The sequence below is a fragment of the Zymoseptoria tritici genome, chromosome 5 (genome assembly GCF_000219625.1).
Source record: "Zymoseptoria tritici IPO323 chromosome 5, whole genome shotgun sequence".
NCBI lineage: Eukaryota > Fungi > Ascomycota > Dothideomycetes > Mycosphaerellales > Mycosphaerellaceae > Zymoseptoria > Zymoseptoria tritici.
This window is the reverse complement of record NC_018214.1, coordinates 1,144,721-1,162,228: the sequence shown is the minus strand read 5'-3', so window position 1 is coordinate 1,162,228 and position 17,508 is coordinate 1,144,721. Positions and strand designations below refer to the sequence as shown.

Below are 17,508 nucleotides of genomic sequence, written 5' to 3'. Positions count from 1 at the left end.
TTAAGAAGTACCCTAATAAGGCCCTAAAGTCCTAGGTATATAAAGGAAAAGGAGGATCTAATAAGGACAAGAAGAAGTCCTAAGACAAGAGCAAGAGATATAATAAGAAGGGAGGAAAGGGTACTATAGTAATTAAGCCTATCTCCTCTTCTAATGCAGGCTTAGGCTCTAATTTAGATAGCTTATTTGCAGGAGCAGCAATTGCTATTACTAGAATATAAAGGAGTAATACTATTATCTAGGATTCTAGTATATTATACTACTTCTTTAATAATAAGTCCTAGTTCTTAGACCTTAAACCCCTAGAAACCCTAATTAGGTTCTCTTAAGCTATTAGACAAAGCACAGTTACACACTTAGGAAGTATAAGGATTATAATAAAGTATAAGGGGAATAAGTTAAACATTACCTTGCAAGATATGTTATACTCTCCTAACTCTAATTACAACCTTATCTTAATAGAGACTCTTTAGCTAAAGTATAAGGTCTACCTGCATAGGCTATCTTTATATATTCTAAGGAATAACAAGAAGATAGGTAAGGTTTAGTCTACTTATAATGTTCTAATCCTCTAGAATGCAATTGTCTCTCTCCCTAAGGGGAGTACTAAAGTTGCTTTTATAACTAATAGGAACATATCCTATCTAGCCTTTGCTATGCCTAAGGCTAATATAATAAGATAGCACTAGAGACTAGGCTATATAGGGAATAAGATTCTTAGTATAATAAAGGCTTAAGTCTAAGGACTTAAGCAGATTAACATATCTACACTTAAGCACTATAAGCTATACAAGCTTATAAGGTTATAGAGAGTAGTATTAAGAACTCTAAGACTAATACCTTAATCCTTATTAGATAAGGTCTATATTAATATTATAGGACTAATCTTTCTACTAGACATCTTTAGATGCAAGTATATCCTTATAATTATTAATACAAAGTTAAGAAGGAGATAGGCTATCTTTTATAAGCTTAAATTACAAGCTGCACAAATTATTAAAAAATAGACTACTAAGATATTTAACTAGTATAAAAAGATAGTTAAGATCTAGTTCTTAGATAGAGGAGGAGAGTTTAATAATAATAATTTAATTACATTTGCAGAGAATAAGGGACTAAGATAGGATTTCTTAGCTCCCTATACTCCTAAATAGAATAGAATTGCAGAATTATCTAATAAGGTTATCCTTAACAAGGCAAGAGCAATAATAATTAACTCTAGCCTACCTCTCCCTCTCTAGAGTTTTGTAATTATATATGCAATCTTCCTTACTAATAGGCTAGTATACCTGTTAACTAATAAGATTCCTCAAGACTGCAGATAGACTACGAGAAAAAATCATGCCAACGCAGCCACCACACGAACAGAGAGGCCTCTAGGCCTCTTAACACGCAGCAGTCCACCCTCAGAGGAGGCAAAACATTCAGGGAGGTTAGGGAGTGAAGGAAGGAGGAGGGGACTATCCTCCGCCTTCCTAAGCCCCCCTAACTACCCCAAACTACTTAAAAGGCCCAAAAGGCCATTAGCAGCACCTTAAGGAGCTGCAAATACAGTTAGAAATCAACAAGGACATACAAAAACTGACTAGTAAAGTAGCAAAGGTCCTATCCTCCCCCTAGGAGGAAACCCTAAAGTCTCTCCTCCTCTCCCTCCTCTAGAGGGCACAAACCACCCTCCTGCACACTCTCTAAGGGCAGATAGTTATCTAGAGAGTCTAGGAAATCCAGAAGACTATCTAGGCTACCTAGCTAAAGACCTAGGCACAAGCTGCAGCCCTCCCTAAACAACAGACATCTAGCTAGGTGTACACAAAGCTAGCCCTACCCTAAAGCTACTACTTCCTCCTTAAGATCTAGAACCTAGCAGAAAGAGAAGAGATCTAGAAGAAGACAAGCATAGAGATTGTTAGGGAGTTAAAAGACCTAGCAGTGCTAGCAGTAAAGAAGCTAGAAAGCGGAGACATTAGGGTTTTTACCTACAGCCAGAGCTCCTAGGAAAGGCTGGAAAGGGACCTTAAGTAGGCCTAGGACAAATATCCTAGTGCTAAAGCTGTAGTGCAGCTCTTCTAAGTGCTAGTATATAGTGTTAAGATCTAGACTATTAATACTAAGAGTTAGGGAACAAACACTTAAATTAAGGAGGAGAATAGAAGACTCTACCTACACCTAAAAGTCCTTAAAGCAGGATAGCTAAAAAGCAAAAAGGGAAGGGAAGGTAAGGACTTCTCTTCCTTAATCCTAAATGTCTAGAACACAGCATAGGCAAAGGAAATCGTTGCTAAGGGACTAGTTCTCTAAGGGAACATTCTAGTTGCAGAAGAGTTCTACCTACACTAGAGACTAATATAATGCCTTAACTGTGGACAGTTTAGACACATTGCAAAGCACTATAGAGGCACACAAACCTGTAGAAAGTGCTTAGGAAACTATAGAACAGACATATGTAAGGAGACTAAAGCAAGGTATAGCAACTGCTAGAGGGAGCACCTATCTTAGTTAGCAACCTACAAATTTAAGCAAGCGGCAATCTTAAAGGCAAGGCAGTTTAGGAGCATTATAGCCTAGGGATTATGTAGGAAACCCTCCTAAACCTAGCCGGAGGAGAGTTGGACAATAGTGCAACTAACAAACACAAGGAAAAGAAGGGCTAGCCCTATCGACAGTAAGCAAACTAAAGGCAACTAGATTAGGAATCTAGTAGGGAGACTAAGAGCCATCCTAAGAGCAGGACAAAGCTAGGCTAACAAGATTAACACAATGCTAAGGAGCTCTACATAGGAGGGCTACTAACAAGCACCCTAGGTACAAGCAGGAATACAGCAGCAGGACCAAGCCTAGGACCCCGGACAGGAGGACCTAGAAATAGGAGAGAGCGACATTAAGGACCACTTCTTCCTAACATAGGATGAATAACATACTAAAGGAACTTAACATCCTATAGTACAACACAAACAAGAGTAGCAACCAGATCCAAACCCTATTTATACAACAAATGAACCTAAGAACCTACTATATTGTTGCAATCTAGGAACTATAGGTAAACACCTCTACTAGAGGGAATGTCAAGCAATACCTAGGATACTACACAGTAGTTCTAGAAGGAGAGACACTAAGAGTTGTTACATATGTATTAAAGGAACTGCAGCCAGAAACCTAGGAAGCCTGGCTAATTTGTAAGGACCTAATTAGGATTACCCTCCTCTAGACAGAGCTAAAACTCCACATTTTAAACTACTACAACCTAAATAGCCTAATAACAGGCAGAGACCTAGGTACCCTCTAGGAAGTTAGGAAGGCTCTCTAGGACACAAAGGAAAACTAGCACATCCTAGTTAGGGACTTTAATCTGCATTATTAGAAGTAGGGAGCACAAACAGCAACAAACTAGCACTAGGCTGCAGACTACCTAATTAAGACGGTAGAATAGGCTAATATGCAGCTCCTCCTAGAACTAGGTACAACAACATAGGAGAGAGGACCAAGCATTTAAACCCTTAACTTGGTCTTTAGGACAAAGGAAATCCAGGACCAGATAACATAATGCAGGACCTGCACTAAACTAGAAACAGGGTTAGACTACCTTCTAATCTAGACATTACTCTTTACCTAAGGCATTATAGAGCAAGAGAACTAGAAAAGGCTATAGTAGAAGAAGGTACTATAGGAACAAATTAGATCTAAGATCCTAGAAGCAAAGGGAGAGGCTAAACAGCTACCTACAAAGGGAAAGCAGAGCCTAGACTAATAGGCACTCTAGCTTTAGAGGACAATCTAGCAGCTAGTTAAGGAGCTAGTACTACAAGCCCGACCCTCACTATACGCAAAGATAAGTTAGGACTAGGAAAGCACTAGGCTAGTTAAGAGAGCGAGGAAGGCTAGGAGAGCCTAGAGGGAGAACAAATCCCTCCTAAACCACCTACTTACACTTAGAACTGCATATGCAAAGAAGAGGCACATTAAAAAGAGCGGGAACCTAGCTTAGAGGAAAACAGTTATAGAGATCTTAAAGGATTAGAGCAAGATATAGAAGTTTGTAAGGTAGGCAAGAGAAAGGGCAAACAAAGGACCCTCTCTTCCCTAGTTCCTAAGCATTAAGAACAAGGCTAGACTCCTCTAGACAACAATATCTAGGAAGGCTAAGGCCCTTATAGAGGAGTTCTTCCCTTAGCCGACAGAGGTAGACCTTACAGACATAACAGGATCTATACCAGCCCTAATCCCTATAGACTGTACAATTACCTAGGGAGAAATCCTAGCTACAATCTAGAGGCTTGCACTAAACAAGGCACTAGGACTAGATTAGATCCTAAACCTATTCCTAAAGAAGACAAAGAAAGAGCTAGCAGACCTCCTACAACTATTCCTGCAAGCCTGCATAGTACAAGGATACCTCCCTAGGCCCTTTAAGGAATCTACAACAGTAGTCCTTAAGAAGCCCTAGAAACTAGACTACTTAAAGGCAGGAGCCTACAGACCAATCGCCCTGTTAAATACAATCTCTAAAGTCCTAGAGGCCCTTATGGCGACAAGGCTTAGCAGGGCCGCTGAGGAAAGAAACCTGTTCCTACTAAACTAGATAGGAGGAAGACTAAAAAGGTTAATAACATTAGCACTGGAGCTAGTAACTAAACAGGTCTACTCTATCTAGGGAAAAGGCCTAGGGAATGTAGCCTTAATACTGTGTTTGGACATCTTAGCAGCCTTCCTAAATGTTTTACACCTAAGACTAATCTACTACCTAAGAATGTGCTAAATACAGCCAAACCTAGTAGCTTTTGTAGAATCCTTCCTTTAGGACAGGACAATATGTCTTAGGCTAGGGAACTACCTTAACACACTAAGGCCCTAGCATACAGGAATCCCCTAAGGATTAACAATGTTACCTATCCTCTTCCTGTACTTTGCAAGAACCCTACTTCCTCTAATTAAAGAAACAGGAGTATTAGCAATAGGCTTTGTAGATAATACAAACATTCTAGCCTTTAGAAAAAGCACAGAGGAGAACTGCAGAAAACTTAAGAGAGCCTATAAAAAATGTGCAGAATAGGCAAAGACTTATAAAGCAGTCTAGTCCCTACAAAAGTACATGCTAATCTACTTTACAAGGTTAAGAAGGAAACACAACCTACAAGCTACAGTTAACATCTAAGGATTTAATAGCAAACCCGTTCCTAACCTTAGGCTTCTTAGAGTGCAAATAGATACTAAACTCACATAAAAACCCTACATTAGGAAAGTTGCAGAGAAAGCAGAGTTATACATAAACTCCCTGCATAGGCTTAGCTAATTAACCTAGGGAGCATCCTTCTAGAAGGCTAGGCACATCTACACTATAGTTATAAGGCTAGCAATAGCCTTTAGCTGTAAAGTGTAGGCAAAGGTAGAAGGGGTTCAGAAGGGATCTAAAAGCTAGACAAAAGAGCTTAAAGCAGTCCAAAATGCTGCCCTAAGAAGGATTACTAGAGCATACAAGAGTGTCCTACTAGGAGTACTCTAACAAGAGGCAGAGATACTACCCTTTAATCTATATGTGTAGCAACTAGCTTTAAACTAGGCAAGGAAGGAGGATAGGCGAGATGTAGGGAGGTACACAAAGGCAGCAAGTCAGGCACTCTTAAATTAGGAACAGGGGGCCTAGAGAAGATAAGGACATCGAAGAATCTAGAGGGCACCCTACGAAACTATATAGGAAAGACTCCTAGAAAAATTCTAATAGGAGGGGGGAAACTAAGATAGAATACCCCTAAACAGATCCTTTATTTAGGAGAGATAGAAAGCAAGATAGGAGGCAGAAGTTAGAAAGAAGAGACAACATAGCAATAGGAGGTTACCTACAGTATAGACAAATAGAGGAAAAGGAAGGTCTCTACATTAGAACTAGATAAGAGCACAGAGCACAATTGCTACACAGATAAGGACTAAGCACATTAGATTTAATGCCTACCTAACAAAGAGAAGAGTCCTAGGGAAGACACCAGAATGTAGCTGTAGAAGTTAGGCTTAGACAGTAAAGCATATAGTAATGTTCTGCCCTCTCCTCCAGGGGAGAGACAGAACATTCTAGCAGCTAGGTACATCTAACTAGAAAAGCATAATGTTAACAAAGAAGGGTCTTAGGGCAATTGCAAAGTAGATAATTAGGGAAGAAGTCCTAGACTAGTTCCTACTAGCTAAGAAGGAGTAGGAACGAGAGGAGAGGGCTAAGGGAGCCTAGGTACACAACCTAGTAAGAGGATAGGATAACAGATCCTTCTAGAGTCCAAAAGAGGAACCTAAAATAAAAGGTGTCTACTAATAGTCCTAGGAGACACAAGCAGAAAGAGATTAGGAGGGTTTTTATGCCTATGGCTTTTTGCCCTTAGTGAAATTTAGGGAAGGCTGCTTGCCCTGTACATAGTTACATAGAGGGATGGATCAGCAATACAAGACTTTATTATTATTATTATAATAAGATTCCTCTTTAGGAATTTAATTAAGATCTTAATGCTAGAACTTTATATATTAATCTAATAAAGGTTAGGAGATTTAGATGCAAAGCATATCTACATAATTAGGGGAGACCTAATTTATAGAAGTTCTATCCTAGAGTAGAGAAATACTAGAATCTAGGATTCTAGGAGAACACTTTAACTAACTATATAGTTTAAAAGTTTAAACTATCTACCCTTACTAGGTTCTAGCATAAGATTATAACCTCTCCTTATATAACACATAATAAGGATAAGGTATATAGTATAATACCTACTACCCTAGACTTCTAAGGGGAGAGTTTCCTATAACTAATATAACCTATTACTATAGAACAGGAAGTCTATACTATCTATACTAAGGATTAAGATTAGGGCTAGGATGCCTAAGGGCAAGATACCTAACCTCTTACTACTTCTTATCTTTAAGAAGTAGAGAATATATTTAATACTATATAGAGAGAGAGAAACTAAGCCTCCCTTTTAACATCTTAGGGGGAGCAAATATTAGGTTAGGATATATAGTCCTAGGATAACTAACATAAGTAGTTTAAGCCTAATTAGCTAGAGGCTATTAAGCATAAAAAAGCCTCCTAGCTAGCTTAGGGGGAGTATATTTTTAAGGAAATAGGAAGTCCTAAGGGATTCTAAGGAAGTCTTAAGGGATTCTAGGAGCAGGCTAATACCTTATTAACATAGCTATAATATTAAGTATTAGCAGAGGATTGCCCTAAAAGGGAAGACCTTTAAGATTATACTATAACTCCCTTCCTAGATATTTATATTATAGGAAAGAGGAAAGTAGGGAGAAGCCCTAAGAGACCTAAGAAATTAGGTAATAAAGTAAGTCCTAAAAGCTTAGGTATATTTAGACTTTTAAGAAGTAGAAGATTAGTTATAAGAAAAGACTATAGCAAGATCTAGAAGATAGGACTTAAAGTAACAAATCCTAATCTGTCTAATCTTAAGATAATTAAGGAAGCTCTCTCTAGATCTAATTATAAGGAATAGGAGAAAGCTATTATTAAGGAAGCTAAGTTACTTAAGTCTATAGGATGCCTTAAATAGAAACTTATTAGCACCCTCCTTAAGGGGAGAGTCCCTCTTATAGGGAAATAGGTCTTTAAGATTAAGGTACTCCTAGATAGAACTATAAAGAAGTATAAGGCTAGATAGACAGCTAGGGGATTTATACAAAGGAAGGGACTTAACTATATTAATACCTTTACTCCTACCCTAAGAGCTGCAATAGGGAGAATACTTCTGTCCCTCTTAGTTAACTTTAGCTAGAAGAGGAGATAAGTTAATATTAAGACTATATTCCTAAATCTAAACCTAGATAAGCAGATCTTTATTAAGCTACTAGAGGGAGCTTATCTCTTTAAAAAAGATGCCTATAAGTATATTATATATATTAAGAAAGGACTATATAGGCTTAAGTAGGCAGCTGCTCTCTAGCACTACGATGCTATAAACACTCTCTAAAAGCTTAGTCTAACAAGAACTATTAGTAATACTTGCCTCTTTTAAGGGAAAGGCATCCTTATTCTCCTTTATATAAATAACTTCTAGATCTTTAGATAGTTAGATTATAAGATTAATAAGCTAATTAAGGGATTAGAGCAGAAGTACATAATTAAGGTTGTTAATACTAATGTCTTTCTTAGACTTTACTTAAAGGAAGGGAAAGATAGCTCTATATCTGTCTCTTAGGAATACTATTCTAGAGACAAACTTTAAGGATATAGTCTTAGTAATGCAAAGAGTATTAAGTACTCCCTTAATACCCTCCTTAAACCCCTCTAGGATAAGGGAACAAAGGAGGACTATAATCTCTTTAATAAGATTATTAGGGAACTATAATATCTGTTAAACTATACTAGACTAGATATTAGTTTTGCTATTAACTACTATACAAGGTTCCTTTAGAACCTAGGACCTTTATATATTTAGGTAGCTAAACATATCTAGAGATATGTTATAGGTATAATTAATAAGTGCCTTATATATAGGAAAACTAAGGAGCAAATTTAGATTAAAGCATTCTTAGACTCTAACTTTGCTAGTAATCCTAGTATATCTAGGTCTACCTTAGGAATACTCTTTAAAATTATAGGAGGCCTAGTTATCTAGAGATCTTAACTATAGAAAGAAATAGTATTATCTAGTACTAAGGTAGAGTACCTCTCTCTTACTAAGGCAATAAGAGAAGTAAATTAGGTAAGGAATCTTATTAATAAGCTCTAGCCCTTTACCTAGGCTAAAAGCATTTCTACTATCCTTATTAAAGTAGACAACTAATTAGCTATTAGCCTTGTAGAAAACTATACTAACTCTAAAAGATTAAGATATATCTCTCTTAGGAACTATTACTGCAGAGAGTAATATAATAAGGGGAGTATTAAGGTAGAGTTTGTAAGGATAGACATATAGCTTACAGACTATCTAACAAAACTAAAATCCCTAAACACTATCCTCTAATATATAGATCTATAAATCTAGCAAAAAGATACTTACGTGTTTATATTAGGCAGCTAATATAGACATATAAGAGAGGCTAATACAGGAATTAAACCTATAACCTTCTAATTTATAGTTAGAAATTATACTACTAGACTAACTAGCCCTTAATAAGAAGAGGGAAATTACTCTTAAATTTATACCTTAATACCTATATTCCTACCTAAGAAGGATTCCCTCCCTAGAATTATACTATTTTATTTATTACAAAACTAAGAAGTATAACACTTAGAACACTTATTTTATTCTTATCTATATAAAGGAAAGGAGGTAACTATATACCTCTACAAAAGCATCTAAGAAACTATAAGAAAAACACCTAGCTAAAGGAAAACTTTTCTATAAAAACCTAAAAGCATTAGAGCATATCCTAGAACCTGCAGCCTGCCCCTTTAAAACTACTACTAAAAGACTAAGCTAATTCCCCTAGAATCTTAACTTAAAGCCTAGGAGAATATTAGTTTCTATTAGGGAAGAAGGGATTTTAGGGAGAATATATATAGGATACTATACTACTAACTACTACTTTATCTCTACCTTGTTAGAGCTTAACATTTAGCTAAGAGGAGTCTAGTTATAGTATAATACAAATCCCTAAGGATTAGGAGTTGTTAGACTAAGGTAGTTTTCTACTAGGAAGGCCTACTCCCTTAGGTTATACAGCTCCTCTATTACTATATTAATAAGGTCTGTAGTAAGGAGATCCTTATTAAGCTTAGCTATAAAGTTATTAAAGCAAGCTATAAAAGAGAAGGGACCCTAAGCCCTAATATTTACTCTATTATAGTATCTGTTTATCTCTCCTCTAATAAGTTAATATATAGTCTAATATACTACAGAACTATCTTTATAAATCTATAGGAGATCTCTACTACTAATAGCTCTTACTTTATTAATAACTTGCTAGAAGGTTTTCCTAGGGACAGAGAAAGCTGCTCTTCTTCTAGAAGCTATAGCTAGTAATGTAGATTATATTATTAATAGCTATAAGGGATAGATAATAGATTAGCTAATAAATTAGCTAAATAGATAAGAAGTATAGATTATAAAGTAGAGGAATAAAAAAGCTAGAAGAAGATGCTTTTTAACAAGCTAAAGCCGAGTATTAGCTACGTAGTAGGTAAATACCTACTATATTTAGGTAATAGACAGCTCGTAATAATGCAGCTACTAATAGGGGAGTGTTGTAGATTATTAGACTAACTATTAGTAAAGTGCACGTAACTAGTGCTAAGGCATTCCTACACATAGATAGCTAAAGTAAGAATCTCACACTTAAGATTCTCTCTGCATAACAATATATACCTGCTAATTAGAGGTCTTCTTCTACTTAGCTTAAGCCTAATCACAACAGCAGCTTCCACTCTGCAGACGTCATTAGCGGAGCGCCAGTAAAACATATATTCCAGTGAGGCATAAAAGAGAGATCTTCTTCTGACCATACACATTCAACCGCCATCTCTAAGACTAATCCTTCAGTCCACTCACACAAGCACATCACCAGCATGCCAGAATCACCACGCCTCGCCTGGATCGGCCTGGGCAACATGGGCCGCGGAATGGTCAAGAACATCGTCGAGAAAGGGTCGCACTCCGGTCCGGTACTCATCTACAACAGAACCGCCGCTCGAGCTGAGAAACTCGTCGAGACGCTCCCCTCGGGAAAGGCAAAGGTAGTCACGTCCATCGAGGAAGCCGTCAAGGGAGCCGACATCATCCTCGCGTGTGTGTCCAACGACGCAGCGATCGAGGAGACCTTCAACGCTGCTCTTGCCGTGCCGGAGTCGAAGGGAAAGCTCTTCGTTGACTGCTCGACCGTGCACCCGGACACGACAAACAAGCTTGCGAAGACGATCAACGATGCCGGAGCGGAGTTCGTGGCTTGCCCAGTGTTCGGCGCGCCGCCAATGGCCGAGTCGGGACAATTGGTCTGCGTCCTCGCCGGACCAAAAGCACAAGTCGACAAAGTCCTTCCGTTCTGCAAGGGTGTCATGGGAAGGGCAGAGATCAACTACTCCGATCAACCGCACGGCGCAGCCACCCGACTGAAGATCGTGGGCAACACTTTCATCCTTGCCATGATCGAAGCTCTTTCAGAAGGCCACGCGCTCGCCGAGAAGAGCGGCCTAGGCGTAGAGAATCTGCACTCGTTCATCGAGACGATGTTCCCGGGCCCTTATACAGCGTATTCAAATCGACTGAGGACAGGGGACTACTACAGCCGTGAGGAGCCTGCGTTCTCCGCGGAGTTGGCGAGGAAGGATGCTGGTCATGCGAGAGCACTGGCCGAGAGCTGTGGGGTGAAGATGAAGGGGCTGGAGGTCTCAGATGCGCATTTGAAGATGGTTGTTGATCATCAAGGCGCGAAGGGAGACATTGCGGGGATTTATGGTGCGGTGAGGCAGGAGAGCGGATTGAAATTCGAGAACAAGTGAACTGTACGCTGATTTCTTACTCGCTAGGAGGCGGTAGACTAGACTACGATCTACGTGCTGTCAACGTCCGCCATACTCCTGCACAACCCGTGCCTGTTGAGCTTCTAATTGTTCAAGAGGCCGCTCGTCCTATCTTCTTCTTCTGTTCTGTCGACGCCAACATAATCAGCTCTGTCTGTTCACGCATCTTCTCGTCGGCACACTTTTCTCACCTTTGCCGCAGACCGCGGTCTGTTTGCCTCGATCCATTGTCCTGCTCTCAAGGCCCAAGGAGATCGCCTCGTGGCGTTCGGGAGATTGGAGGTATCGATTCAAGCCGTAGGACGGTTTCTTTCCACCTTTGGATGTGATTGATTTGCCATCATGCGAGTCGCCCGCTTGGTTCACGCTTCCGCGCCGGGGATTGATGCTAGCAAGATCATCTTGGCGTCTGGTGTCGGAGTAGTAAGCGTCGGAACTGACAGGACGAACGAAGGGAAGAGGGAAAGCGATCCGGTAGCTTACTTGCTCCTCGCTTGACTACTGCCGTTACCATTGCCTTCGTCCGCATTTCGTTTGAGGAGGATTTCGGCTAACGACGCGCTCATCCACACACTCTTGCTGCGGACCTGGGAGCTTGGCCGGATGAAGCAGGCAATGGACAAAGTCGCCAGAAGATGAAGATCGATGCTTGAAGAGGTGGCAGTAACCTGCCGCCTGTGCCGACCAGCTTTGCAGCACTTTAAGTACTCCTCTCACTTTCCCTCCAGCGACTATGCCGCTGGAATCCTCACGATGTCCTCATCCTCGGAATTTCTCGTACCCAGAGTTGTGCCACACACCTTCTGCACAGCTCATCGTTCCACTAACGAACGAGGCTCATTATCAGAGCGGAGCCGCCGAGGAGGAGACCACTCAACCCGCAAGGATAGCCAGGTACGAAGAGCAACGACAGCAAGATTCACCGCCAGCGACTTTGGCGATGGAGATCTCGGTTAGGATCTGCGTGGCAGCATGTGTGCCTGCATCCTCTCGGAATCTGCTTTCCGGACCTTGTCTGTGCGGCCACATGAAGACGCATGCCTGCAGGAGGAAGAGGCAAGGGAGAAAGGTCAGGAGACCATTTGACAGCGCGGTCCGCATGCGGACCAGGATCGAGCAGAGTGGATGCGGCGGAACGTGTTCGTAGAGGCATCGGGAAACCGCGCATGACAAATCCGGCCTCAGACTTGGAAGTCGTGCCGGATCAGTATGTGGAAAACTGGTCTTTGCCCGCCTCCTGGCTACAGCGACACGGCAATGAGAAGAGAATCGCAAACCGAGAAGGACCTCCTCGCTTAGTGACAGCTCATTGTCTGCCGCGACACGGTAACGAAAAGAAGTAACGGGATGCGAGAACGACCTTCTCGCCTAATGACAGCTCACCGAAAGATGATGCGCATGTATGCAGGCGTCGCCAACGCCATGACAGACGAGCTGCATCTTCTCGAAGGCAGGCGAGCCACATTCTTGCTGCAGACTGTGCATGGCGGGAGTCTCCGGGTTCCTCTTTGTTCGTTCAACCGAGAACGCAATCGTGCCGAACGATGCAGCTTTCCTGGCTCGGCCCTGATGGAAGTCGTTCGTATAGAACTCTACGCGGTCAGTAGTATGAATGATGACGTTCTCTGCGTTTTGAAACTGCGGATACTTGCATGCAGGACTGGCTATGCGAGATGAGCCAGCATAGCCTTTCGCGAAGTCGGAGGCGAGTCTCGGCTCACATGCATGCGAGGTAGCCGAGCGAGACGTCTTTTCCATGCTCCGGATTGCGGATATGACACAGGAGAGCTTGAATTGATGTAAGGTCGGCGGTATGGTGATCGAAATGCCTGTAGATAAATGCCGCAGCGGTCCGTGACTATCTAAGCCCCCAGAGCTGTCTCCTAAATCTGGAACAACCCGGATTGATAGCATTCTCCATTGGGTTCCGAACTGGGTACGCCGCACACATCTTCACACTGACGACCAGGATTGTACGGGATTCCCTGTGTCTGGTGGTCGTGATGATCAGGGCAGATCCTTCGAATGCAAGGTTCGTAGTGTGTGTATCTTTCATGCGGAAGACATCCTAGACTAGCCCCCATTGAGAAACACGGGCTTCATCCCGCAGCATCGGCTCAATGCAAAGAAGCATCGAGCGCGGCTGTATCTCAAATCATGCCGACTCTTGCCATGCCATCACACCCATCTTTGCACCGCATGCGCCCATCGCGCTCTCACAACTTCATCTCCTCGAACCGCGCCAAGCTCTCCTCGTACAGCTTCTGCTCGCTTAGCAAATCCTTCAACCGCTGATCTTCCTTCCTCCGCACCTCCTCGCCAACATCCTCTCTCAGCGTGCCGATCAGCTTCTCCTGCTCGCTCACGGCATCCGCAGTCTTCGCCAATTTCGGCTTGGTCTTGCCGATCTCCTTATCCGGGTCGACATCACCCTTCAGCTGCAAGTACACCGCCGCCGCAGACGACACAGGGTACACGGCTGTACCCTTTGGCACGGCCTCGCCTGACTTGAGCACGCTGAGGTCTTTGACGTTCTTGCCTGCTAGAGTCTTGATCGCGAGGACCTCCTTCGAAGCCGTTTGGAAGGACTCATCGTTGAGAGGCTGGACGAAAGCTTGACCGTCTTCCTTGATGGCGTACTCGTTCAGCAGCGAGCGGATGGCTTTCGAGCAGCCGAGGAGGAGTTCGTAGTCGCGCTCAGATTTAGCGTCGTCGAGGGTGGCCTCGTATTGAGGGTAAGCGGCGCGGACAATACTGCGTGTCTTGTCTTCTGGACGGCGTGGAAGACGTTGCCAGAGCTCCTCCGTGAGGAAGGGCATGAAGGGGTGGATCATGGTCAGGGCACCTTCGAGGGCGGTGTAGAGTGTGTCGATGGCGGATTGCTTCTCTTCAGCGCTGCCGTCGCGGATGATGGACTTGCTGTTCTCGATGTAGACGTCGCACAACTCGTATAGCCAGTAGTTGTAGATTGCTTGTGTACAGCGGGAGAACTCGCGCTTGTTCATCGCATCGTTGGCCTCGCGCGCGGCGATAGTAAGCTTGTGCAGGATCCAGCGCTCGGGCAGGCTCTCCTTGCCGGTCTTGCCGCCGACTTTCTGAGGTGTGAAGTCTGCGGGCAGGTTACCGAGGACATACTTCGTTGCTTGGTAGATTTTGTTACAGAAGTTGCGGTAGCTGCGCATGACCTTGACGTCGAAGTTGATGTCGCCACCACCCGTCGTGTAGTTGGCCAGAGAGAATCGCAAAGCATCAGCACCGCACTCGTCAATGCCGTCGGGAAAGGCTGACTTCTGCCACTTGGTCGCGCGCTCGATCTCCTTTGGAGCCAAATTACCGACGTTGAGCTTGTCGTTGAGTTCCTTCAAGGTGATGCCGTCCATGATGTCGACGGGATCGATCACATTGCCCAGCGACTTGGACATCTTTCGTCCTTCAGAATCTCGAATCAGAGAGTGGCAGTACACCTCTGTGAATGGGACCTTGCCGGTGAGTTTAATGCCAAACATGATCATCCTCGCTACCCAGAAGAACAAAATGTCCCAACCAGTCTCAAGCACTGAAGTTGGGTAGAGCTTCTCAAAATCGTGAGTGTTGTTTGGCCACCCGAGGGTGGAGAATGGCCACAGTCCGGAGGAGTACCACGTATCGAGACAATCAGGATCGCGCTCGAGCTCAAACTTCCTGCCGGGGTATTTCTTCTCAGCTCTCTCACGAGCCAGCTCTTCGGTCTCCGCAGTGATCCAGTAGCTCGCATCTGTATCGTAAGCCGGACCGTCTTCGACTTTGACGAACCACGCCGGTACCTGATGACCCCACCAAAGCTGACGAGACAGGCACCAGTCGTCGATGTTCTCCATCCAGCGGTAGTAGGTGTTCTCGGAGGATGATGGCTTCAGCTTGATCTTTCCACTCTTGACAGCCTCGATGGCGGGCTCGGCCAAGGGCTTCATGTGCATCCACCATTGTGGTTTGAGAATTGGTTCAATGACATCCTTCGACTTGCTGCACATCGGAATCGTCATCTTGTTGTTCGACTTGCCGACGTACAAGCCGAGCTTGGTCAGCTCCTCCACGACAGTGTATCGCACGTCGAACCGCTTCTGTCCCTGAAATGGCCCGGCGTTCTCATTCATGGTACCGTCGTCGTTGAGGATATTGATAAACTCCAGCTTGTGCTCCTTGCCACGCTTGAAATCGTTGAAGTCGTGGGCAGGAGTGATCTTGACAGCGCCAGTACCAAAGTCCCTCTCGACAGTGCTGTCGCCGAAGATGGGAAGCAGTCTGTCAACGAACGGGTGCTTGACAAATTTACCAAGAAGATGCTTGTATCGATCGTCCTCGGGGTGGACAGCAACACCACTGTCGCCAAGCATGGTCTCAGGACGAGTGGTGGCAACCTCGATCGTCTCATTCGTGCCATCAATCGGGTACTTGAAATTCCAGATGGAGCCAAACTCAATCTTCTTGTCGTATCCTGGAACGTCAATCTTTGTCGAGCCCTCCAATTCCTTCTGGTCGACCTCAAGATTTGACAGTGCGGTGGTGAGCTTGCAACACCAGTTGACCAAGCGGTTGGCACGGTAGATCAGACCCTCATCGTGCAATTGCACGAATGACTTCCGTACAGCACTGGAGAGATTGGGATCCATGGTGAAAGCTTCTCTGGTCCAGTCCATCGATCCTCCCAGCCGCCTCATGACCTTGTTGATCTTGCTGTGGTACTCTTCCTTCCACTCCCAGACAGTCTCAACAAACTTCTCACGACCCAGGTCATGTCTCGTCAAGCCATTGCGGCGATTGTAGAGCATGTTCTCGACCACACTCTGGGTGGAGATACCAGCGTGATCACATCCAGGAACGTACAGCACAGTCAGACCCTTCATTCGGTTGTAACGACACATGGCGTCTTGCAGTGCTGTCGCCAATGCGTGGCCGATATGAAGAGCACCAGTTACGTTCGGTGGTGGGATGGCGATCACAAAGTGTCCAGCCGACTTGACCTCTCCGTTTGCATCGAACTCCGGCTCGTGAAACTTCTCCTTCTCCCACCAGTCGTACCAGGCACTCTCCACAACGGAAGGGATGTATGCTTTGTGGTACTCATCGTCCAGCGGCTTGAGAATCTTCTTCTCACCCTTTGGCGTATCCTCCTTGTATGGTGCAAGCTTCTCCTGCTGCTTCTTCTCCTTCTCCTTTGGTTTCGATGCAGCCTGCATAGCCTTTTGCTTCTCTAATTTCGCAGCAAGTTTGGCAGCCTTCTCAGCCTTTTGACGCTCCTTGGCCAGCTCTCGCTCCGACTTCTCCTTCTTTCCGCCATCGCCATCACCGCCATCCTTTCCCGGAGCAGATTGTCCTTTCGGATCGCCGTTGGCTGCTTCGAGCAAGGCCGCTTTCGTCTCGTTGGATGGTGGAGGAGGTTGACCAGTTGCAGGACTGGTCTTCTCGCCCGTCGGATTGTGGGAAGCGTGGTTCAACGCCATCTTCGAGGTGAAAGATCGTTGCCCGGTCCGGATCGGGGCATACACACAGCGCCGGAAAAGCGCTCTTGAAAGTATCTTCGATAGCTTGTCGTGAGGTATTTGGGGAGAATGCGATCTTTCGTTGGGGAATCAGTGTGAGTCAGCGATCAAATATGAGTCAAGATCGCAAGTCTAGCATTCTTTTCGCTGTGTTGTTTGTGCTTTGCAGATGAGGCTCCGTGAGATGGGATTCAATGGTCGTTTGATCGTCCAACAGCCCAGCATAAATCTTTGCTGACTCACGTATTTTGGCGGCGGCTCGGCGCGGAGAGGGTGGGGTCCGTCTTCGGTGAAAGAGTTGCAGCTTGACAGACAGATGCCATTGCGGATGAGTACAACACCCTTGAATGTTCAGATGACTACGAACGACAGTCTGAATGCTAATAACGCATGTCCTTCCGCTTCTTCTCTGGCATCCCCATGACCATGGCCCAAGCTACCTTAGCCGTTGCCCAGTTTAGAAGACTTCCTGAGTGTTTGCAACATTTCATTATTGACATGAGCTAAACGATGGAGATGCTACCTGTGGACTGGCAGAACACGTCC

General features: G+C 43.9%; 2 protein-coding genes across 2 annotated transcripts; one reads left to right on the top strand and one right to left on the bottom strand.

Moving 5' to 3' along the window:
• Positions 1 to 10,468: 10,468 nt before the first annotated feature.
• MYCGRDRAFT_72036 (uncharacterized protein) lies at positions 10,469 to 11,422 on the top strand (the record flags this gene model as incomplete). The annotated part of the gene is made up of 1 exon (XM_003852606.1): positions 10,469 to 11,422. The coding sequence occupies one exon, from the start codon at positions 10,493 to 10,495 to the stop codon at positions 11,420 to 11,422; it is 930 nt and encodes a 309-aa protein (XP_003852654.1).
• A 2,237-nt stretch (positions 11,423 to 13,659) lies between these two features.
• Positions 13,660 to 16,923, bottom strand: MYCGRDRAFT_100193 (valine--tRNA ligase; the record flags this gene model as incomplete). The annotated part of the gene is made up of 3 exons (XM_003852120.1): positions 13,660 to 16,532; positions 16,716 to 16,796; positions 16,866 to 16,923. The coding sequence occupies 3 exons, from the start codon at positions 16,921 to 16,923 to the stop codon at positions 13,660 to 13,662; spliced, it is 3,012 nt and encodes a 1,003-aa protein (XP_003852168.1).
• Between the last annotated feature and the right edge of the window lie 585 nt (positions 16,924 to 17,508).